The sequence below is a fragment of the Spermophilus citellus genome, assembly GCF_964194105.1.
Source record: "Spermophilus citellus genome assembly, chromosome: 5".
NCBI lineage: Eukaryota > Metazoa > Chordata > Mammalia > Rodentia > Sciuridae > Spermophilus > Spermophilus citellus.
In genome coordinates this window covers 88,950,950-88,974,752 of record NC_138186.1, presented here as the reverse complement: position 1 = coordinate 88,974,752, position 23,803 = coordinate 88,950,950, and the positions used below count along the sequence as shown (strand labels likewise).

At 31.7% G+C, this 23,803-nt stretch overlaps 1 protein-coding gene across 2 annotated transcripts in view; it reads left to right on the top strand.

The window, feature by feature from the left end:
* Positions 1-23,803, top strand: part of PHIP (PHIP subunit of CUL4-Ring ligase complex) — a 138,684-nt gene that overhangs the window by 79,470 nt on the left and 35,411 nt on the right. For both annotated transcript variants that reach the window (XM_081294677.1, XM_081294678.1), the window contains exons 16-27: positions 852-980; positions 2,379-2,604; positions 6,364-6,501; positions 7,189-7,372; positions 9,731-9,848; positions 12,062-12,202; positions 13,813-13,889; positions 15,654-15,885; positions 20,371-20,490; positions 22,524-22,631; positions 23,164-23,288; positions 23,422-23,504. In XM_081294677.1, the coding sequence (XP_081150803.1) occupies positions 852-980; positions 2,379-2,604; positions 6,364-6,501; positions 7,189-7,372; positions 9,731-9,848; positions 12,062-12,202; positions 13,813-13,889; positions 15,654-15,885; positions 20,371-20,490; positions 22,524-22,631; positions 23,164-23,288; positions 23,422-23,504 (1,681 nt within the window). The remainder of the gene's footprint in view (positions 1-851; positions 981-2,378; positions 2,605-6,363; positions 6,502-7,188; positions 7,373-9,730; positions 9,849-12,061; positions 12,203-13,812; positions 13,890-15,653; positions 15,886-20,370; positions 20,491-22,523; positions 22,632-23,163; positions 23,289-23,421; positions 23,505-23,803) is intronic.

Here is a 23,803-nt window from a genome sequence, read left to right as displayed (position 1 = left end):
ATACCGGAACAGAAAGGAGGTATTTCTTACCTGATAATGTGTATGTGTTCCGATTCTGCTAATCCAGAAATCCAAATTGCATTTGTCGAAAATCATCTGTAGTTAGGGAGTCAACTCCCTATTTCAGTTGTTTCTGAAATTCAGTCCCTAGATGTGCTTTAGATAGGGTAGAATTTTTACCTCTTTCAGAACACTGCTAAAGAAGTTTTCAACTGGAACATAGTCTGAAGAAGCACTGAGAGCAAAAAATTCAGAGTGGTGATTGGCCACCTCTGTTTGATTGACAGGTTGCAGGGAGAAATCCATTCGTTCTGGATTAATGGAACTGGAAAACAGAAAACAGTTATCAGGTAAAAAAAACCTTTTCTTTAACCTTTGAAATTCACCATTTGAAAAATGAGTCAGACCACCAGGGAATTTATTACCAAAAAAATGAATTTTGTAAGCAGTGATCTCTGTCTCCTAATTCCAAGAGTTATCAAAAAATCACTACAGTTACTACATTTTGTCAGCCTTTGCAGAAAGGGCATGAATGGATGGAAATAGATGAAATGTATGGCTTATTACATTTTAAGTCTGGATTAAAAACGTGAAGCAGACTTCGATGGGTGGGGGAGATTGGCGTTCTTTTATTTCCTGAATTGTGTATGGTCTGTGGATAAATAGGGTTCTTTGTTTTTCAGGGGTGTTAATCTGGTACTTTTCATGAATATTCACCAATTTTATTGTACTGTGCTTGTGCTTGTTATACTTAATCTTCACTTCATTAGGATATATACTTATACATCTTTTATCATAAGATTCTAATTTTTTAGTGGGAATTTTCTGATTGTTGGTTAAATATATTTCAGATTGAAGGCCAAGGACATGGTGCAGTATTTGACTGCAAATGCTCTCCTGATGGTCAGCATTTTGCATGCACAGACTCTCACGGACATCTTTTAATTTTTGGCTTTGGGTCCAGTAGCAAATATGACAAGGTAGAGTATAATAAATATACATCATTTCCTTACTTATTTTTCATCCATGGGTGATTAGGAGTTGTATTGTTTTGAAGTGGGTGAAATCAACATATTTTAAGTCAATAACCATATTTTAACTAGTCTGGTAATTTGTGTTTTAGAAAGGAAGGTGAAGATAGTTCTTAAAATATTACTGTTCTGTAATTAGGTAATGAGTCTGTTAGAGCAAACTAGATTTGAGTCTTTAAGAACAAACTATATATGAGTTCTTAACTTGGCATATCTTAACTGGAGATGAAAGATACTGTCCTTGGAGGGGGCTCTTTGAAATTATGTAAAATGTTTTATTTATGTAAATAATATACATTTTACCTAGGATATGAATTTTAACTTTCCTGTGATTCTCTAAAAATTTATGACCCACTTATAGTAACTAATGTTTCTTGTTTTATTTTTACCAAAGATCTTGTCTTTAAAGTTAGTGGGCAAAAGAATTAATTAATTATTTGTTGTGGAGTTGTATAAAAGGTTAAAGAACAGCAAAATTTTAATTTGACATTACAAATTAACCAATAAAATTTTGATATCAGATGTATCAGGGCTGAGTGCATATTAATTTTATATTACCACAAAAATTTTAGGGAAAATGCTCACTCTTAGAATATCTTGTTATGTTAGTTTTTATATTAATATTATAGAAACCATGGGGCTGAGGGTGTAGCTCAGTGGTAGAGTATGCACTTAGCTTTCATGGGACCCTGCATTCAATTCCTAGCACCCTAAATAAGTAAATAAACCATGCTTACTATATGCCTAAGGAGTTAACATACGGTAGCTCTGTGAATTGTATGGTTTATGCCTAGATTTGAGTTTACTATTACGTTTATAATTGAATAACTTACTTTTAAAGGTAGCTCTTTTTTAAAAAAAATTTAATTTGTAATATATGACGACAGAATGCATTACAATTAATATTACACATATAGAGCACAATTTTTCATAACTCTGGTTGTACACAAAGTTGAGTCACATCCTTCATGTCTTTTTATGTGTACTTAGGGTAATGCTTACCATCGCATTCCACCGTTTTTCCTACCCCTGTGCTCTTTGATATATACAATCTCTACCTGTTCCAGAGAAAGCAACTGCTTTTCTGATCCTAAAATTTAATGTGAAAAATACAAAGTTTGCCTACAATTAATTCAAGAAAAGAAATTTTTTTAATTGGGCCAAGGCCTCACATGTGGGTGCTTAGCAGGCACTCCACATCTGAGCTACATCTCCAGATCCAGAAAATGCCTTTAAATTGTTGCTTATTGCCATAATTTGTATTAAAATGTTTCTCATTAGAAATCTTGTAAATCTTTATAATACTAAATTTTAATTTTTCCAGTCTTTTTTGAACCTTTTTTACAGATAGCAGATCAGATGTTCTTTCATAGTGATTATCGGCCTCTTATCCGTGATGCCAACAATTTTGTATTAGATGAACAGACTCAGCAGGCACCCCATCTCATGCCTCCACCATTTTTGGTTGATGTTGATGGTAACCCTCATCCATCAAGATATCAAAGATTAGTTCCTGGTCGTGAAAACTGTAGAGAGGAGCAGCTCATCCCGCAGATGGGGGTCACTTCCTCAGGTAAGTGCTTATTTTCAGAGACAGCCAAATTTTGTTTTTTTTCCACTGAAATATTTAAAAATTTCTCATTGAGTAAAACTTTGTTTTCAGGAAATGAAAAGTAAAAGTGGTGTTTTATAAGTTTTTTGAATAATGCATAAGAATTATTAGATAATTAAAATGGAGATTTATGGCAATAATTTTGGTTTATATGTGCTTATGTCTTCTGAAGACTAATAGATTTGTCTCTATATTTGCTGTGTGATGAATCAATTCAATTATTTTATTCATTAAGCAGCACTTATTGAGAATCTCCTCTGTTCCTGACCTGCTAAGCCTTGGATATTCAGTAGGAAATTAAACAAATATGATCAGTGGTGTCATAGAATGGGCTAGATAGATGAGTAAGCATAATTATAAACAAAGGCATAGTGAAAAATTGTGATTGATATTATTGAAGGGAATAAAAGTATGTGAGAGAAGCTATAACTAGGTTGCCTATTCACAATGATGAGTATTTTAAGAAGTGGTCAACTTTTAAACAATTAGGAGAAGTAACATAGGGTTGAAGAGTGTTGACCTATTTCAGTGAAGTAATAGAGTGTAAAAGTCAAATTGAATGGGAGTTAAAATAATGGAGATAAGGTCTACAGACTCCTTATTTGACAAGTATAGCACTGATTTATTAAGTGAAAATAATGGAGAAGCTCTATAAAGATTGAGCCAGTCATATCATTATGCATTGTTCTATTTTAAACTAGAACAATTTTGTGAAATGATTTTGTTTTAGACTAACATAATGGACAAAATCTCCAAGTGGATTTTGTGATGAGTAAATAATGAATTTACATTTTGTAAGCACAGTAAAATCACTCCCATTGCAATGTAGCAAACCCATCTTATTTTTTGGTAAAGGATTGGTTATGAAATTTTATTGAAGATGGACATAATGGATAGAAAGGGCTGCTCTTGGAATGACACATGCATGCCCACTTAGAATGGAGGGTAAGGAAACACATTAAAAGTATTGCCCTTGCTACCACTTGTACAGAGGAGTGTAGACTTGATATCCTAAGTATGTGAAACTCATGTGTCTCAGCATATGGATACTGCATAAACTCAAAAGAATTGAGAACAACTAGTATTTGTCTAAGCAGATCTTCAGATTACAGAAGTCTCAGTATTAGAGAAATATTGGTCATTGGACTGAAATCAAAAAATGAATGCCTTCAGTTTGTGGTACTGCAGTGGGCAAGAGTCAAATTTTGCTCAGGTCTCAAAATAGGTATGTGGGCTGGGATTTCAGACACAGGGAAATAAAGAAAGGACTCATTTATTATTAAAATATCAGTGCACTTTAATTATCATTGCTTTCTTTTTCTCCATTTAATAGTATATAAAAAAAACCTTTCATATATAATATTTAATCCTTCTATCTATAGTATTTTGATCCTTAAAGTTGACAAAATGAAGTTTAACAGTATTGTGTCATGGAATCACAGAGTAATAACCTTACCTCTGCTTCTTGGTTCATTGTTCTTTCTTTAACACCAAGCTATTCTTAGTGTATAAAGCAGATATGAGCTCAAAAATGAAAGAGAAACTAGTTTTTAATAGTGGATCACAGAAGAATCTTTAGCAATAATTATGGCTTCATACTGAGTCACAAAATTTTTCAATGTTCTGATTTACAAAATTCAGAGTAAAAAATCTTTACTATCATTATTTTGGATTTCTTAAGTATAAAAATAGAACAAAAGAAAATTTTTATTCAGAAATTCTGTAGCATCATTATGAACTATATTTATATTTGCAAATCTAGATCAATAATAATTTTTGATTGAAATATAGATAAAAGTTAATCTTGGCTATTATAATAAATTAATTTGAATGCAATTTTGTTGCATTGACATTGGATAGCACACTTTTTATGTTTCCTCAGTTGTAAATTTGATCTATGCCCAATTACTCATCAATATTCAAACATGACTTGTTTTCCCAACAGCAAATCAGGAAAGCACATATGGATATTTCAGCTTTGCCTCTGAGCTTTTACAATTTTCTAACCTTGTGATGTGGATAATTTTATTTTATTGAATTATAGTTTTCTCCTGTAAAATGAAATAGCAGGTCTGGGGTTATGGCTCAGTGGCAGAGTGCTTGCCTTGCACATGTGAGGCACTCAGTTCAATCCTTAGCACCACATAAAAATAAGTAAACAAAGATATTGTGTCCATGTATAACTAACAAAAAAATTTTAGAAAATGAAATATCATATGCTTAGTACATGTAATTTTTCTTTCCTTGTACCTTTCTTACCCCACTACATTTAAAATATTCTTCTGTCTTCCCAATTTAAGCCCAATCTAAAATTCTGCTGCAATTAGTTTATATGCCTGCACATCGAATATTAACTGTTCCTTTCTTTACTCCCATGGCATTTTCATGTCTTATATTCTTATATTTTATTCAGCATCATCAAAATTTACATATATATATATATATATATATATATATATATATATATATATATATATATATATAGCATTGTATTATCTTTAGAAATATTAAGATTCTTAAAGACAGTACAGGTTTTTAAGGAACTAACTATTGCCCAAGCTTTCCTTTATGTTACATACTGGGCTGATTACTAAGATATGTATAGATTGGTATGAAATTGAAAGAGGTTTGCAGCTAATTCTATCAAGAGGTATTTTGGGAAGATTTTATGGAGTAAATATGAAGTTTGCTCTTTAGTTGATGCTTGAAGGAGGAGTTAGATTTTGTTATGTTTATCCTTAACTGGAAATTCTGTGGTCAAGTAGTATTTTCTGTTAGGAAGATAGAAGTATCAGGTGGTCCTCTGTGATTATTATGGGTAAAAGTTGATGCTAGAAAAGTAGGATGAATCAAAATACACAGAATTCTTTTGGGTCTTAGAGCCTTTGGACTTGTTGCGTACTCTCGGAGTGAACTTTTTCTAGCTTTGCACATGGCTAATTCAAGTCTCAGTTAAAGCATTAACTTCTTAAAAACAACTTCTGTAAGTTCCAACTCGACACAGATATTACCCATCTCTTCCCATACCCACCCTTTCTTAAGAATCTTATCACCCTCTTTATTTTAACATCTTTCACAATGTGCATTTATCTGTAGATATATTACTTACTTTCCACATCTGGATGTTAGCTCCTGCAAGGTGGGGATCTTGACATCTCTTATTCACCACTGTATCCCCAGTACTTACCATAGTTACTAGCACAGAGTAGACAGTCAAAAATTTGTTGCATAAATGAAGCATTAAAGTTCTTTTGAGAACATAGGTAATGAGATCTTTTTTTTTTTTTTTTTTAAGAAACTGTGCTCTAAATAGAAATTTTACTTTTGCCACTTCCTTGATGTATGAGTTTTAATAATTATTTTAGTTTTTGTTTGTTATCTTTAACGTAGAATTAATAATACATACTTGATTAAATTAAAAATTATGAGTGCCTGGATCTTGGTAAATACATAGTAAAAGCAGTTATACTCACTCTAATCATTACCTTTAATGGACTAATATGGGGGTATGTATGTGTGCACGCATCTCTCACACACTCTTTCTCTCGCTGTCTCTCTTTTTTCTTTCTTTCTTTGCTTTACTCTTAGCATTTATAGTTGTTAATTTTAGGTCTTTTAACCAAACAAAATTTACATTTAATTATAGATTCCAAGGTTGATGAGTAAAATGGTTTGAAGAGTTTCTGAAATATTCTTAATATCTTTGTACTTATTTTATAGGATTAAACCAAGTTTTAAGTCAGCAAGCAAACCAGGAAATCAGTCCCCTGGACAGCATGATTCAAAGACTACAACAAGAACAAGACCTCAGACGTTCTGGTGAAGCAGGTATTGGTAACACCAGTCGCTTAAGTAGAGGTAAGCAAAAGTTCTATTTTAAGTTAAATATTTTAAATTCTGAAATATGTTACATCCATAAAATGAAATATTGGGCTGTCAAATGATCATGTTTTTGTACATAGTTTAATGTCCTGAAAATGTTCATAATATGAAGCTTTAAATTATAGATACTGATTTTTTTTTTACTGTGTGTATTTTTTCAAGTTTTCTGTAATAAAACATTAGAAATGAGTGGTATTTTTTGGGGCGGGGGGCAATGCTTTGGATTGAACACTTAGTCTTGCACATGCTGGGCAAGTGCCTTATTACTGAGCTATATTCCCAGCCACATTTTCAATAGCTCATCACCCTTATTGTTGCTTTTTATAAAGCTTGAAAAAACCAAAACAAATTACTGAACCATAAATGTCCTTCAGTTTGATTTTGCTACTTATGAAGTAATGATTTTTACTTACAGTGCTTGGGTCTTAACAGTTCATACTTAAGATTCATTGAATTAACAACTGAATAACCATAACCATATTTTGTTTTTATTAACCTTTTGTCTGTGATTTAGCTCCTGATTTAATAATTTAATTAGTGGCTATAATATTGTGTTTCTTATGAACAATAGAACAATTTTGACTTTTTTTCTCCGGTTACAAACTAATGGAGAAGTATGACTAAATAGAACTTACCATACTAATTTTTTTTTTTTAAACTTAGGATCTGTAAGTTCTACCTCAGAGGTTCATTCACCACCAAATGTAGGACTAAGACGTAGTGGACAAATTGAAGGTGTACGGCAAATGCATAGCAATGCACCAAGGAGTGAGATAGCCACAGAGCGGGATCTTGTAGCATGGAGTCGAAGGGTGGTAGTACCTGAGCTGTCAGCTGGTGTAGCCAGGTAAGGGAATTGTTAATTTGTATATACCATAGTTGCTTGCTTTCATTTTGAATTATAGTCTTTAAAATATCTTTTCAGCCTTATGATTTTTTAAAATTTATCTGAAAAGCTAGTATTTTAAGCTATTTCTGACTGTAGAAAAATTTTTAAATATGTTCATTTCAGGAGTAAGTCATGTAAATGGTATGAGATGGAATGTGCCAAGATGAATGGAAGGAAAAACCCATTAATTTGAACTTACCAAACTGGAGATTTTATTGAGTAGCTTAAGATTGATATATAAATCTCAGTTTGTCTTATTTGTATCTTAAACACATTTTATATACTTGATATTATTTGGGATTTTTAATGAATTTCACTATTATATAATTATTCAGGGGCATAAAGAAAAACCATTTACTGGAAAATATATAACTATCTTGTATATTAAAATTTTTAAATTTTAAAATATGCATTTATGGATTAAAAATTGATTTAACATAATCCTCTTCTCATACTATGTATTATGGGGAACTAAAATATTCATGAATGAGGTCTTTATGAATCTAAGTTAATACTGACTTGTATACTATAATAAAAAGTGTAATATTCTTTGAGAATTGGATTTTAAGACTTTCTAGTTCTTAAAATCAAAATATAATAGTAATTATATAGTTAACATTTTTAGATTTAATCGTACAGGTTGAGCTTTTTGATTGGACAATACTTAGAATTTGTTTGGGGATTGAGGATTAAATATCTACCTAAGATATAAATGTGAGTAGTAACTTATGATACAGATGTCCTTAATAAAAAGTTAACTAACTCATCCTTTTTTAGTTGGCTCCTTTCCCAGTTTTTAATTCTAATGTTGAAAGGGGGTCTAATAAATCAACTTTTCAATACGAATTCTGAATGAACTGAAAAATAATAGAGGCGAATAAGACACATAGGAAATCAGAATGTTACTTTTTATTTCTGGTACGGTTTTGAAGGATATGACTTTTATTTGCGGGAGACTATGCTTCTTAATACTAAACCTGAAAAATGAGTAGCCGATGGTCATCATATTTTTCTTTCTATGAGACATTTGGTTTATCTGTTTGTTTTGTTTTGTACCAGGAATTGAACCCAGGGATGGTCATCATATTTTTCTTTCTATGAGACATTTGGTTTATCTGTTTGTTTTGTTTTGTACCAGGAATTGAAACCAGGGGCACTTAACCACTGAGCTACATCCCTAGCCCTTTTTTATTTTTTTATTTTGAGACAGGGTCTTACTAAGATGTTGAGGCTGGCTTTTGAACTTCCAAACCACTGGGATTGTTTGCTTCTTAAAAGTGCAAAGCAGAATATATACATTGCAATTAGTTGCACAGGGCTGGGCCATCCTAATCTGGAGCATACCAGGGTATGATTGCTCACTTGCCTGAGGTTCTGCCTTCTGCACATAGAAGGAAACTTGAGAAATAAAGATATTTCTCTTTAAATACTCTACCCTTTTATCTCTTTACCATTGTATTTAACCATTAAGCCCAAGGTCAAGCAAGGCTCTGGCTTTCTCTTTAGAGGTTATTTTTAGTTTGGCCTTCCTAGATCTTGTCCCTAACACTTTCTTTGGGGATCTTTTAGAATTTGCCCCTGGTAGCTAATTTAAAGTTTGATTCTAAAAGGCTCTTAAATAAACCAGACTAATTACTGTGAATAAAATTAAATACAAACATATATTTTAAAAAGGGGGCTAATATCTTTAACATTATAAATAACTCTTAAAGCTCAATAATAAATAATACAATCCAGTCAGAAAATGGGTGAAAGACATGAACAGACCTTTTACTTAAGAGAATAGCAAATAAACACCTGAAAAGATATTAAAATCATTAGCTACTAAGGAAATTTTACTGCATACCTATCTGGCTAAAATTTTTAGTGACAGCACCAAATGCTGGGGAAGATGTAGAGAACATTGGATTCCTTAAGAATTTTTTATGAGAATATAAAATGGTAGAGCCTCGATGGAAAACTGGTCAGCACTTTCTTAAAAAACCTAAATATGCCTATACTCAATTTAAAAAACAGAAAGTCCAGTTTCTAATCCTTAGGATACTTACCCTAAGAATAACTGTGGTCGAAGAATCTAATACTTGATTTGCCAAAGACCACAGCAGAAAAAGTTTTTCTTGTAGTCTACATCTTATCTTTCCAGTATGCCAGTCATTTAATGCTAGATGTCCTGAGCCTATGACTTAAGAATTTAAACTCAGAACTTTATCACATGCTTCCATTCAGAAAGAAAATATGAGTAGCATTCTTTCTCTAAAAGCTAACATTCCTTTTGGGGGAAAACTAACATGTATAGTTTTTAATATTCTCTTTCAGTCGGCAGGAAGAATGGCGGACTGCAAAGGGAGAAGAAGAAATAAAGACTTATAGGTCAGAAGAAAAAAGGAAACACTTAACTGTTGCAAAAGAGAATAAAATACTTAGTGTTTCAAAGGTAAATATTAATTGCTTTGATGTTTAATAATTTGCTCTGTAAGTATGATGACCTTTGTTGTTTTTAGATATATAGGGTGTATTTTGACACATTATACTTACATGGAGTGCAGCCCATTCCAATTTTAATCCCATTCTTGTGTTTGTACGTAATGGGGAGTTATACTGGTGATGACTATTTTAAGACCCCCCCCCCCCTTTTCAATTACAAATGTTAATACTCTAAATGGGATAATTAATGAAATAAAATTATGTAGTTAACTCCTGATTATCTCTTTGTATCTATGGTTTACCATTTAATTTTTTTAATTCTACATTTCCTGCCTTCTAGCATGCCATTTCTTCAAATGCCAATTTGTATATATACTCATTAAATCTAATAAATTATAATCTGCCTAAATATGAGCTCTTTAGTTCAGTCTTGGCTGCATACTCTAGAGCAATGTTTTGGGTTTTTTTCTTTGTTATATCTTTTTGTTTTCACTTATTTGTTATTGTAAATAATCACATCTGCTAATACTGCCATAAAAGTTCTTAGTTTTCCCATTAAGAGGGGCGGATTGTCCCTCTTTTGCTGCCAGGTTCTCTGTTATCCTACTCTGGCAAAATTTTTGGATCAATGAATTTGAGTTGGTCATGCCCTAATCAGAGAGAGATGTAAGTACTTTATTGTCAAGGAATCATAAGAATCTATTGTTCTGCCTACTTTGCCCTTAGTTAGCTTGAAAATCTTTGAGTCTAAAGTCAAGGAAAATTATATGTCCAAGTTACCACCTAAAGAACAAAGTTAACTGATTTTCTGACCCAGCTCACAGTGACTTAGTTTAATTGGAAATATATCAAAATTCTAAAGTGAATAATCCAGACCTCATATGGCACCCTAATTGTTGAGGACTGGAATTTTTTCATTTCTGATACTCCTGGATTTGACTTAGGCCTCAAACTACCAACATCCTCATTTAAGGTCATAGGATGGATGATCAAGAGAGGAAGTTGCAAAGGGCCACGTGTGTTCTCCTGAGGAAGGCTCTTTGATGTTGCTCAATAATATTGTACCAGATTCCTTATTGGCCAAAAGTGTAGCCACATGATAGCCCAATAAATAAAGCAAATTGTTTTTGTTTTGTTTTTTTGTTTGTGGGAAAGGGAAAGAAGTAATATTGGTTGACAGCTGGCTTTCTCCTTCACTGCATCATGTATTGAGGCATTTAAAATGTTTATGTTCTTTGATTTGGAATTTATTTTATAGAAGTGGGTATTATGGATAAAGCTTTAAAAGTTCAGTAAGAATTTTTAATGACACAGATTTGAGTAAGTAGAAATGTTTGTTATATGAAAGAAAAAAGATATATTAAATTCTTAAAAATGGATTGGTCAAAATTAGTGACATTGTCATTGAACATTATTTTTTTTCTTTTTATACCTTTATATATTTCCCAAAGTTTCTACAAAATTATGAAACCATTTAGTAATTCTTTTACAGATGATCTATGTGGAGTAAATCTTGTATCCTTGTATATGAATATTTATTTCATTCTCAGTTGTGATAGTTTTTGTTTTTTAACTTCAAGACTGATTGATTTTTTTTCCATAATTTTCTACAAAACTCTACTTATATATTTCATGGATATGTTACTTTCTTATTTGCCTTTGAGATTGCTTTATTAACTTAATTTTTCAGATGCATATTCTTGTTTGTTGAGTTAATCTCTGTCACTGTGTGGATTTTGTCAGGTGTTTCATTATTGCTTGTTTTCTCATCTATGACAGATGACCTCTCAGATTTATCTCCAGTAAAAGAAACATAGACAGGATAGTTTTGTTTTTTTAAATCACTGTTTTGTTTTCCATTTGGCCTCTGCCTGTTATATGTGCCCCATAGTCCATTGTTCTTTTTTTTTTTTTAAATCATTTCTATAGATTTGGTGTAAGTACAAAATAAAGAGTTCATTGTTTGTCTTAGTCTTCTATCATGAATCTTCACATCACTTACTTGGAAAAAAGATATTTTAAACTTATTAATCAGCAAGTAAATTTCAGTGTATTATCTTGTGATTTAACTTGATGTAATGTTGAAATATAGTTCATACTATAATCTAGTCCATTTCCATGATATATATGAATGAGTTGTTTAATAATGAAAAAATGAACTTTTAAATTAAGAAGTCTATTCTTTAAGCATACTGTGAATAAATTTCATTTTATTTTTTTCAGAATCATGCTCATGAGCATCTCCTGGATCTTGGGGAATCCAAAAAGCAACAAGCAAATCAACATAATTATCGTACAAGATCTGCACTGGAAGAGACTCCTAGACCATTGGAGGAGATAGAAAATGGCACTAGTTCTTCAGATGTAAGATTTCAGCACTTTGATAACTTCCATGACTAACTTCTAGGCATGGCATATATATATTCATAATCTTAAATCCATAAAACAAATCACATTATGTATGAGTTCTGAGGTTCAAAGGTGTTTAGAGTTCAGATCCACCTAACTATTAAATGGTATAGCTGGGATTAAATGCAGCTTCCCTTTACTTTAATACCAAACTTTTAAAATAATACCATGATGCACTTGTATAATGTAACTATAAGAATGAATCAATAGGTTTTTGACAGTTTTGGTTAGTTTTTAATTACGGTAACCGTTTAAAGCCTTGTTGGGGTATGTGTGCATGTATATTTATTTTAGTATTTGTCATTTATAATTGCATCCATAAATTTGTCCCTTCTAAAATATACATTCTCTTAGCAAAGGCAATCAGTTTGTAGTCACAAAACCAATCTTATTTAGTACTTAAAACCATGTCCTTAACCTTTCTTCCCTCATCATCACTTCTCTTCCCCTTAATTAAGTCAGGGTTTCAGAGATGTTGACAGCTATTCACTTTTGGAGCAGTGTTTTATCAAGTGGTGTTAGATATTATGAGAATTCTGTAAGTATATTCTCTATGAACAGGGCAAGCTGTGAACAGTGGCATGGACCTGTAATTTTCAGAACTCTTTGGAATGGTCCTAATTCACATTTTTCAATAAGACATCAAAATGGGAAAACTTTCCTCCAAAATATATCATTTTATTTAAATCACAGATGAATAATACATCTCATTATCCTCTTGAAGAATGATCCAAATATGCATACCAAGTTTTAACTGTGAACCATAATAGAAAGTTGTCTTAGCTTTGGAATAAAATGATCTGGCTTCAAATTAAGCCTTACTGCTTACTAGTTGTGCTGCCTTGGGCAAATTTCTTAACCTTTTTAAGCTTTAGTTTCTTATATTAAAGCTGCTTCTTACCACCAACACAGTTTTGTTGAGACAAAATGGGGTGATATAGACAAAAGTGCTTAGAGTCATTTCTGACATACAGTAAAAGCTTAATAAATATGAAGGGCTATTGTTATTAGAGCATAAAGTTTATTTGAGCAAAGAAGTTATATAAGATTTTGTGACCAAAAACCTGACTTTTTTGAAGAAAATGCCTTCACTAATTAATATTTACTAAGGAGAAGTAATGTCTTGCTATTTTTTTTTTAATCTTTTTCCATTTGGATAAGAGATGGATTATCCTGTTTTTTTGTATGATAAAACTATTTTAATAATAATAGGCAAAACATAATGTGCCTAACTTTAATGTTATGAAAGTATATCCAGAAAAAAAATTCTTAATTTTTTAAAGGCCCAGAAAGTAGAAATTAATTTCAAATATAAACTGGGATTTGATATCTTTCAATTTAGAAGATATGAAGTTTTTAAAATGTTAATTATCTGAGAGTTGTCTGAATCTAGTATTATTGAGTATTATGTCTTCATATACATTGTCTTTTTTGAGTAAAATTAAGCTGTGTTAAGGTTTTAATTTAAATATTCCAACATCATTAGTATTTTGTCATTGATATTCTATAATCACAGGATGTTATTTTCTAAAATGATTTAATAAAATATGTCTTCAATGTCTTAGGAAGGTGAAGTGGTTGCTGTCAGTGGTGGAACTTCTGAAGAAGAGGAGAGAGCATGGCACAGTGATGGCAGTTCTAGGTAAATGAATTTTGATTTCTCCAAAAATTATTATAAAATCACTAGAAAACTGTAAAATTTTTTCCCATTAGCAGGACATTTCAAAAACTCTAAAAGTTTTCTTCAAAGATGCTTTCAGTTTTTCAAAATTTAGGAAATTTTTTTCTTTTCCTATTTTCTCTATAGAAATATTTTTTTGGAAAGTACAATTAGATATGTAGAATGATCCATTTAACTGCCTACTTGGTATTGTATCTTCTGAATGCTATTATGTATAATCTGAATTATATGCCAGTTTTTAATTACTAATTTTTGTTTTGTTTTGTTTTGTTTGTACCAGGTGTTGAACTCATTGGCACTCAACCACTGAGCCACATCCCCAGCCTTTTTTTGTATTTTATTTAGAGACAGAGTTTCACTGAGTTGCCTAGCACCTCCTCATTGCTGAGGCTGGCTTTGAACTAACAATCCTCCTGCCTCTGCCTCCTGAGCTGCTGGGATTACAGGGTGTGCCATTGCACCCGGCTTATTACTGATTTTAAGACATGTTTAAGCATAAAATTATGAAAGTAACAAGATCTTATAGAGTTAACTATCTTATATAATGGAATTTATTGAATACTATCAATAAATTCTTTTCTAGCAATGGGAATAAGCTTTTTTCTATTATTTGCATCTCATTTGATCATGTAAGTGAGGATTGTTTTGATATTGGTGGTTCACATTGTTAAAGGACTGATGGCCACAACTGACCTTGTAAGGCAAGAAGGAATAAATGCTTGGAGAATGATAATTGTTCCCTCCTCGGTGGCTCTTAAAATAAAAGTGCCAAGAGAAGCACTAAGTGGAAGCTATAAGAGTTACTTTTATTAATCCTAGAACTGAGGACTTTCCAATTTCCACAGTAGTGACTCCACAGATGCATGTGGTTGTATCTAACCTGTGTTTGAAACATTTCAGTGAAGGAAATTTTTTGCTTTGTTTTTGCTCAGCAATGCAAATGAATATCTCAAACCAAACACAGTGTATTGTATTGAGTGCTTTTGGCTTTAGCAGTTGAGGACATTTGTTGTAGAGAACAGTCAGTCTGGCATTTGTAGTTATACTGGCAGAAGATACTCTGTAAGAGCTGAGTACTGCTGAGGAGCAACTTGAGATTTGGAATGTGCCATTTATAGTGGCAAAGAGTGGACTCAATGTAAATAAAATGCTCATAAATAAACTGAGGCAAGCCTGTTTTAGAATATAGTATCTGAAAACATTTTTTATTTAAATTCTTAAAAATCATTTTAAGTTTCATAATGAAATCATACTAAAAATATTTTAGTTATGATTTTTACCTGGGATGATTTTTATAAAATTATTCAAAATGAAGTAGTTAAATATTCTCACATACTAAAATTAAAACAGAAGATAACATAACTAGATTATTTTGCCTTAACATCACTTTAGTAAGATAGGTCTGAAAGGTAACAGAAAAGAAATGGCAAATATGATACATAAGTGAGTAACACCTATATTTCTCTGAATCATAGCATGCTTTGAAGCATAAGATGCTCCTAAGATGTAGGGAGATAGAATAATCTTAACCTACATGAAATATCATTTCTTCACATGAGTAAAGAAATTTTGAAGATAATTTGAAAATTAAGAAAATATTTTAGATCTTTAAGTGTGTACTATTCTGTTATTCCTTTTTCTGTTATAATCTTTCCCTTTTTATTAAGCAAAGTCTTAAACTATATGCTCTGTTTATATTTTGGAAATCCCTTCTTTTTTTCTTAGTGACTACTCCAGTGATTATTCTGACTGGACAGCAGATGCAGGAATTAATTTACAACCACCAAAGAAAGTTCCCAAGCATAAAACCAAGAAAGCAGAAAGCAGTTCAGATGATGAAGAGGAATCAGAAAAACAGAAGCAAAAACATATTAAAAAGGAAAAGAAAAAAGTAAATGAAGAAAAAGATGGAGCAACATCACCAAAGAAAAAGAAACCCAAAGAAAGAAAACAAAAGGTCGATTTTAGAAATTGTAAATTTGTATATTCCTTTATGAAAATGACTTAAAGTATGCGTTTTTAAAGAGTAGTGGAACTTAAATATCATTAACCTTAATGATTTCTGTTAGCAAGTAATAATAGAAAATACTCAGATGTATAAAGTATACCAAAATACATCTAGGTTACACAAGTTTTTAGATGTAATAGGGTTTACTCACAAATATAAGTAAATATTGAGCATTTAATTTTAATACAGGAACAGATTTTTTTCTTGATAATCTGATGGGACTTATTTATATATTTTTGTAAAAAACAATTGCTCTAAAACAAAGTATATTTCTACTTAATTGAATTCATGTTTAACCACTCTAATTGTTCTTGCTAAAAATAAACAAATTCTAGGGAAAACATCACATAATAAAAAACAAAACTTGTTATAGTTGACCACAAAGCAAATATGAATTCAATGCTGAATTTTTAAAATAGGCTTGTTGTAACAAGCCTATTAACTTACCTAGTGTGTGAGCCATAGTTTTTTTGTCCTCAGAGAGTAGTATTGATTTGTTAAGTCGGTGGATAATTCGAGAGAGAGCAAAGAGAGTTAAAAAAAAAAAAAAGTATTATGGAAAAAAATTATCTGCTCTTATGGAGTTGAAATTCTCTAACCAGGAAATGAATATAGCGACTGTTTTAATTTTTGCTTCAAAGTACATGTAGTATGAGGGCCATGTTGTCTACTCTCTAAAATACTATAATAGGGAATCATATTTGGTTGAGTTTGTGTTTATTTCAGCTTTATAATTATGAATTACTTTAATCTGGATTCTATAGCTACTATTTTTGTCACTTTCTTTGTTCTTTGTTTGGGCAATCTTTACTGAAGAGAATGCCACATTTGCCCATAGGTTGGTTGGTTGATTTGTTTGTTTTGTATTTGTGAGTGATGATAAATATATTCTGAGTGGTTGTTTTATGTGATAGATTGGTTAATGAAATTGATTTAGCCATGTGTCTGGCTAATAAGGTAAATAATCTTTTTCATCAGTTTTGATGAACTTTTGAGATCTGCCAGTAATATATCACAGAAAGAATGTAATTCTTTGGTCCCAAGAGCACAGGTTGCATTATCTGGTCTTTCTTAGTTTGATAGTTATCCACAAACTGTGGTTTCCTTCATGCATGGTCACATTTGAATCTTCTGTTTACTGTTTGGCATATTTTAATTTCACTGTTTTGCTGTGACAAAGTATCATGACAGGAGCTGTGCATGGAACACACTTTATTAAGGTTAAGATGCTATAGCTTATTGTCTTGAGTTTGAATTTTTGTTCGCATGTCTACCAGTACATCCGCAATAGATGGAACTATTTTATTACTTAATCTTTAACTTAAATAACACAATAGTATTTCTATTTATTTTTACATATTTACTTTTGAGGTGGAGTCTTGTTATGTTGCCAAAACTAGGCTTGAATTGGCAATCCTAGCAGCATCTATAACTAGTTGGGATTATAGGTGTGTGCCACCAGGCCTGGCTTATTATTTCCCTTATGCAGAATTACAGAGTTAAGAAGTAATGTTATTACATGTGTGAACAAACAAAAATATTTTCCCATAAGGCTAATTCTTTTATAATCAAGCAAAAAAGGGAGGGGTAATAGAAAATAATAATTAAAAGTAAAATTCTTCAGAGATGTAGTAAACATATCTTAGGTGATGTACTCACATAACATATATACATCTATTTCTCATGTCATTTGGAGCTCTGTATATTAAGTCAATAAATATTTATTACAGTTTATAAAATAATATGATTTAAAAGGAAATGTAAAACATAGTGTTTATTCCAAAAATTATGTGGCCTAACAAGATGCTTCAGTGCCCTAAGATAAAAATAGAGGAAATGTTATGTGATCTAATAATATATTTCATTGAGAGATTTATTATAGAGATAACTCAAAAATTCAATGGGAGCATGTTTTTTTTTTTTTAAAAAAGGTTTTAATATTTTTTTTGTTATAGATTTATTTATTAATTTTTATGTGGTGCTGAGGATCGAACCCAGTGCCTCATACATGTGAGGCAAGTGCTCTGTCACCTGAGCCACAATCCCAGCCCAAATGGGAACATCTTAATGTTAGGGTTTCAGAGAAGATCTAGAATAAAAAAGATTTGAGTTGGGCTTAGTGAAGAAGATAAGGAATCGGTTAACTATACCTCCCCAAGTAAGAAAATTTCAAATCATGAAGCTGGAAAATTTGAGAAATACTCAATTTTAGCACACCACACCGGCATTAAAGTCTTCAACACATATGCCTTTAGGGAACATTTAAGATCCAAACCATAACGGGGTCTAACTGTAATATACTTAGTGAATAACAGAGTGACTATTTGATAACTGTTCACAAATCATATAACTGTTTGGTTATTATTTGACTTAATAATGTATCTCAAATCTAGTATATGCAAAACTTTACTTCCCAAGCTTTCTTCTCAAATATGCTCTATTCCACCCTCAACACTGATGACAACTCCTGTCTTTTGAGTTTTTTTATTCCAAGATTTCTGAAGTTATCCTTAATTCCTTTTTTTTTTTTCTGTTATGTTCAACATCCATTCTATCAGGGAATTAATCTGCCCCTGTCTTCTAAATTTATTCAGTATTTAACTGTTTTGCACCACGTCCACTGTTATTACACTGATGCAAGCCTCCATGAACTATTGTGTTACTACAATAGCCTCCCATCTGTTTTTCTGCTTCTACCCCTTTTTTTCTAGGTCTAGTCTCTAAAGCAGGGGATGATAAACTTTTCCATATAAAGCCAGCTACTTCACCTTTATAGACTTACAGCAGCCATAAATAATACATGAATGAATGGGTACAGCTGTATTCTGATAAAGCTTGATTTATAAAAACAGTTGGCAAACTGAATTTGGACTGTGGACCATGATTTGCCAATCCCTGTTTTAATGAGTACATAGTTATGCTCTTCTACCTAAAATTCTCTTCCTACAATTCTCCAATGAACTCATCTCCCATATAGGAAGTTTGAAAGACCTTTACTTCTCCCTTATTCTCCAAGATGAGAATGCTCCTGATGTGTTTGAGAATCATAATAGTGTGATTAATAAAAAAAGGAAAATGTGTAATGGGAAACAATTATAGTAGTATCTGGCAGTACTGGGCATGGTGATGTGCACTAAGTTCCCAGTTACTCGGGAGGCTTAGATAGGAGGTTCACAAACCAGGGCCAGTCTGGACAATAGTAATTTTTTAAAAAAGTTAAAAAAATTACCTGCTGCCAGTAGTGTTCATAATCATAATCTGTGGTATTGCTTCTTTCAGTAAACATTCCATTAACTCATAGTGGTAACTACTTTGTTAAAAAAAAAAAAACTCAACAGAATGAAATTTAGAAGTCTTAGAGCATATACACTGAACCACAACAATTTAAATCAGTTGCATAAAGTTTCTCTAGTTATAATAGTAGGTTTCAAAGGCCCTTTTTCCATTTTTACTAAGTCTAAGGAAGCAATAACAAGACTGTTAAGGCTGCTTGTAGGTGTTCAGCAAAATTTTTCAAAAACCCCTTTTTCAGAGGCATAGCGTTACTTTTATCCATCAAAGTTAAAAAGTAAGGGACATGGCTTAACAACATTTCATTTGGGGTCAGGGGAACTCTGATTTTCTTTTTTGGAAGGAGCTTAACATGAGCCAAGAATGAAATTGCTATTTAAGAAAGGGAGAGGAGGGCTTACAACTCAGTATAACTCAGTGGCAGAGCACTTACCTAGGATGTGTGAGGCTCTGGGGTCCCGCCCCCCCGCCCCCTCACCCCCGCCCCCCCCCCACCCCCGCCCCCCCCCCCAATACCGCAAAACAAAAAAAAAGGGCAAAAGAAGGGGAGAGGAACATCCTCAGGCTATTTAGAAGTATAATGTCAAGCACATGGAAACAATTAGCTTTCTGTATCTTATAGGAATACTTAACCCATATGAGAATATCTTATTATTTCTAACACTAAAAATAGGATTTTTTAAAATTCAAATTATGTCATAATTTCTTATAAGTAGTGTTTGTAAAACTGATACTTTTTTTAAATTTTAAGTTGTTGATGGACCTTTATTTTATTCATTTATTTATATGCGGTCCTTAGAATCGAACCCAGTGCCTCACACATGCCGGGCAAGTGCTCTACCACTGAGTTACAACCCCATCCCAAGACTGATAGTATTTTTAAAGGGAGAAAACTAACACAGAGCTTACACTTCAGGATTTGTGAGGATGTCTTATATGAATGTTATCTATAGATTTTGGTTTTGCTGTCTAGTTTTTGTCAATGATTTGGATTAATTGAATAAATGTTGCTGATGCCACCGTTTTTTCTAGAGTAAGATTTTTAATGTTTAAAGAAAACAATTTGTGTACGAAAGTCCTTTTCTTTAATGAGCTCTATTGTGCTTCTTTGGATAATATTACTTTATAATGTTCCAAATTTAGAGATTGGCTGTGGGAGAACTAACTGAAAATGGTTTGACATTAGAAGAATGGTTACCATCAACATGGATTACAGATACTATTCCCCGAAGATGTCCATTTGTGCCACAGATGGGTGATGAGGTACTTTTAAACTTTTTAATTATTCTTTGTTTTTTGTTTTGCTTGTTTGTTTGAGTAATAACCTGGAACATTTTGTAGTTCTTGAAACACAACTATAGAAGATTACAACAGGTTTATACAAATAACTCATTCACAGCTGTGTATGGAGAAAGTACATTTAGGAGGAAAGGGTTAACAATAATCTTTTTTAAGACTGCTATAAATTTTTAATCATCTAAATATTATAAGAGAAAGGAAGCTTTGTTGACATTTATTGCCAGGTGTGGTGGCACGTGCCTGTAATACCAGCAACTCAGGAGGCTGAAGCAGGAGGATCACAAGTTCAAAGCCAACCTGGACAATTTAGCAAGACCTTGTCTCCAAAAAAAAAAAAGGTTGGGATGTAGCTCAGTGGTAAAGTCCTTCTGGGTTCAGTCACAAGTAATGCTTTTTTTTTTCTTTCAAAACAAATATTTTTTTTCTAAAGGAATATATTAATATATTTGTTTCTCTTAATTAAAAAATTAAATATATAGCATGTTACAATAAAATTTAGCTTTTTTGCATATAATTTTATTTCAAAATATTTCATTTACCCATATGTTCATATTTGTTTCTAAAATCTATGGTCTTAGAATAAGAACTATTATTTATTTTATTTAAATTTTTATCTTTGGCAGAGTTGGGATCAAACTCAAGGCTGCATACCAGTTAGGCAAGGGCCTTACAACTGAACTATACTTCAACTCTCTATTTAAGATTGTTACCTCTTGCTGGGCATGGTGTCCCTAGCCTGTAATCTCAGTGTCTTGGGAGGCTCACATCTTCAAAGCCAGCCCCAGTAACTTAATGAGACCCTGTCACAAAAAGGGGCTGGGAATGTGGCTCAGTAGTTGAACCCGTCTGGGTTCAGTTCCCAGGACCAAAGATAAAAACTGGCACTCCCATTTTAGGCTGTATACTTATAAATTTAGAATGAAAATGTAAGGATTTAGATCATAAGTTCTCACCCAGGGTCATATTTCCTTATTTTATACACAGACATAGTGTTATCTGGTGTCTGTTAACATGAGTAACAATAATAAAAACTGAAAAAAGCTGGTTTCGTAAAGCACTCTAAATTTGTACTGAAGTGGTAACTGACAGTTAAACAAGGAAAACAAACTTTTAATACAAGAGTGACTCTAAAGGAAAGTATAGAATAATTTTTTTTAGAGATCCTGTTTGCATCAGAAGATCTGAGGAACTTGGAGCATTATCACGCTGTTATGGTATAGGTTAAATATAATGATTGGTCTTACAGATCCTACAGCATTAAGGAGAGACTAAATACATTTACTATGGTATTTCAAGATTGTCAGAAAGTTTGTAATTCCTGATTAAATGATTTCCTTTGAAATTGTTTCCATTTTATTTTTGGGTGCTGATGTTTGAATACTTAAATCCTTTTTATTCAACTCCATTCCTGCATTTGAAGTTGCAGACAACTGAATTAGTAATGAAGAGAATGAAAGTAATAGGAAAAGTGGCTATTCCAAAGTATTACTAAGATTTGAATAGCATTTTTCAACAAGCTTTTTAAATTTGTAGTACTGAGAATAATACTTGGTGTCAAACTACTGTGTTCAAGTAATTGACAGTTGTTAGACGTCACCTAAACTTGATCTTTATGAAATGAGAATAAATATATGCTGCACTGTCTTACTATCTGCTAAAATGTAAGAAAAAAGTAGGTGAACATGAATTTATTATGATTACTGGTTACAAGTGACTTTATTTTGCAAGAGAAATTAACTTATTTTGAACCTAATAAATGATGAAATAAAAAAAAAATGCCCCATCTTAAATTTCTAAGTATATACTAATGTTATTTAGAACACTTTGGTTATGATTAAGTGATGCTGAGACAATTTAAGGAATTGAGGGGGGGAAGCCAGTATCAGAATTTCTATTAGCTCAGAAGACATATGAGATTTTCTCTGCAATTTTAGTTGATGTCTTACATTCTTGGAAACATCCAGATTTTTAAATTGTGGCTTTTATCTACTTTTTAGGTTTATTATTTCCGACAAGGACATGAAGCATATGTTGAAATGGCCCGGAAAAATAAAATTTATAGTATCAATCCTAAAAAACAACCATGGCATAAAATGGAACTACGGGTATGGTATTTATTATGTAACTATAAAGATTTATTTAGGGGTCATGGAAAAAATGTATTAAGGGTTACTATTTTCACTATAGGAAACTGAATGATGAAGTTCCCTTGTTTAATTGAAGTGGTTTTGTAGATTAAAAGGGTTTGATTTTTCAGTCAAAGAAACTCAAGATTGAGTTTATATTCACTGATAAACTTTATAAATTGCATACAAAATTTGATAATAGTGAAAATTAGATGACACTAGTGTTTAAGGTAGACTTTATTTTGTCATCTGGATTTTATCAGCAGTAGTTCAAAATTATCTTGCATTCTTTGAAATTATGTTGGAAAACTATTATACTTTTTTAAAAATTGCAGTACAACCTGTAAACCATAAAGTGCACATCTTAAATACATAGCTCAATTTTTACATGTGCACAGAGTAATTACCATGCAGATGAATATTAAAACCAAGAAATGTTTTCTTAGTTATGTTTAGCAATCTGTTTTGTGGTTTATTTTGTAAATGTGATTTCTTATTTTCTATATCTTAGGAACAAGAACTGATGAAAATAGTTGGCATAAAATATGAAGTGGGATTACCTACCCTTTGCTGCCTTAAACTTGCTTTTTTGGATCCTGATACTGGTAAACTGACTGGTGGATCATTTACCATGAAGTAAGGACTATTGAAAGAACCAGTGGTTTCTTAGTATTATAGATTGTTTTTCAAGATTCAGATAAATTTAAACATGTTTTGAATATTTTTTCCTAAAATATGATCTAATTAGTTTGTTTCTATTTGTGCTTAGATACCACGATATGCCTGATGTTATAGATTTCCTAGTCTTGAGACAACAATTTGATGATGCCAAATATAGGCGGTGGAACATAGGTGGGTAATATATTCAGAAGTCATGGATGTTTGATGTCTTTTTTTCAACCCAACAATTGATTTATTCTTTTTCATAATTTAGAAAAAGATATTTTGCCATTAATAATAATGTTAATAACAAAGTATGATATGTATTAGAAGTATTTTTAAATTTTGTTTAAATTGAAAATACTTTAGTTGATGCTTAAGTTTCAAACCATTGTATCTCCTACATTTGGTAACTGTTTATAAGATTCTTTATAATTTTTTTCAGCCTTTTTACATGTTGAATTAAATATTTATCCACAAATATTAATAAC